At 44.8% G+C, this 1141-nt stretch overlaps 1 protein-coding gene across 1 annotated transcript; it reads left to right on the forward strand.

Moving 5' to 3' along the window:
* Positions 1-707: 707 nt before the first annotated feature.
* LOC111649715 (NADPH oxidase 5-like) lies at positions 708-1113 on the forward strand (the record flags this gene model as incomplete). The annotated part of the gene is made up of 2 exons (XM_023399425.1): positions 708-861; positions 941-1113. Coding segments are annotated over 2 exons (327 nt in total), but the record flags the coding sequence as incomplete, so codon positions are not given.
* Positions 1114-1141: the final 28 nt, after the last annotated feature.

The raw sequence follows: 1141 nt of genomic DNA on the forward strand, positions 1-1141 counted from the left end.
GGGGGGGGGGGGGCAGTCAGAGCTGGGAGGTCAGGAGGATTATTTACATCATGTTTATAATCCAACATATTTTACTGCACAGCTACAAACATATAATGATCTTCTGAAATATGATGCAGAGCTTCACCATTAAACTTCACAGATACAGCACACACTGTTGTGATATCAAAAGGATTTATATTTAACAATTTCACTTTATGTGTCTGATGAGTTTTTATTTTCTTTATGAAATACTTTTCTATTGTCAGCAGCAGTTCGTCAATGTGGAGACACTTTTATACATTATTATACAAACATTCATTTATATTAAAGCTCCATACAGTCTAAAGGTAGATGTAGTAGTCCTTGTCTTAGACTTAGTCTTTGGTCTTTGGTCTTAGTCTTTAGTCTTTAGTTTTTAGTGGTTAGAGTTTAGTCTTTAGTCTTTAGTCTTTAGTCTTAATCTTAATCTTAGTCTTTAGTCTTAGTCTTAGTTTTTAGTCTTTGGTCTTTAGTCTTAATCTTTGGTCTCAGTCTTTAGTGTTTAGTCTGGTTTAGGCTCTGACCTGGAGACACTGATCCACTGTGTGTTTGAGTTTATTTGTTCCTAAGATCAGCTGTTTGTGTTTGAGTTTATTCTTAAGATCAGCTGTTTGTCAGCCTCACGACTGAACTGCACATGTTGTTACTGACTCTAACTGTTGTGGTTGTGGACCTTACCTGTGCAGGTGCTGATGTTGCGGCGCTGTCTGACATGGCTGAGGGCCACCTGGGTGGTGAGGGTCTTACCTCTGGACCAGAACATCTTGCTGCATCAGATCGTGGGCTACGCCATCCTCTGCTACACCCTGGTCCACACGACGGCCCACATCTTCAACTTCGGTACAGACACTCAGGAGACAGGTACAGAGACAGGTGTCCTCCTCAGTGTCTCCTCATGTCCCGTCTCTGTGTCTCTCAGTCCAGCTTTCAGAGAGCAGTGAGTTCAGCCTGTGGGAGTACCTGCTGACCACACGGCCCGGGATCGGCTGGGTGAAGGGGACGGCCTCTGTGACTGGAGTGATCCTGCAGGTGGTGATCTGCCTGATGGTGCTCTGCTCCAGCACCTTCGTACGACGCAGCGGACACTTCGAGGTGAGACACCCGGACACTGAGGGATGAC

Source organism: Seriola lalandi, unplaced genomic scaffold (assembly GCF_002814215.2).
Source record: "Seriola lalandi dorsalis isolate HSWRI2012SDOR001 ecotype SW California unplaced genomic scaffold, Sedor1 jcf7180002051817, whole genome shotgun sequence".
NCBI lineage: Eukaryota > Metazoa > Chordata > Actinopteri > Carangiformes > Carangidae > Seriola > Seriola lalandi.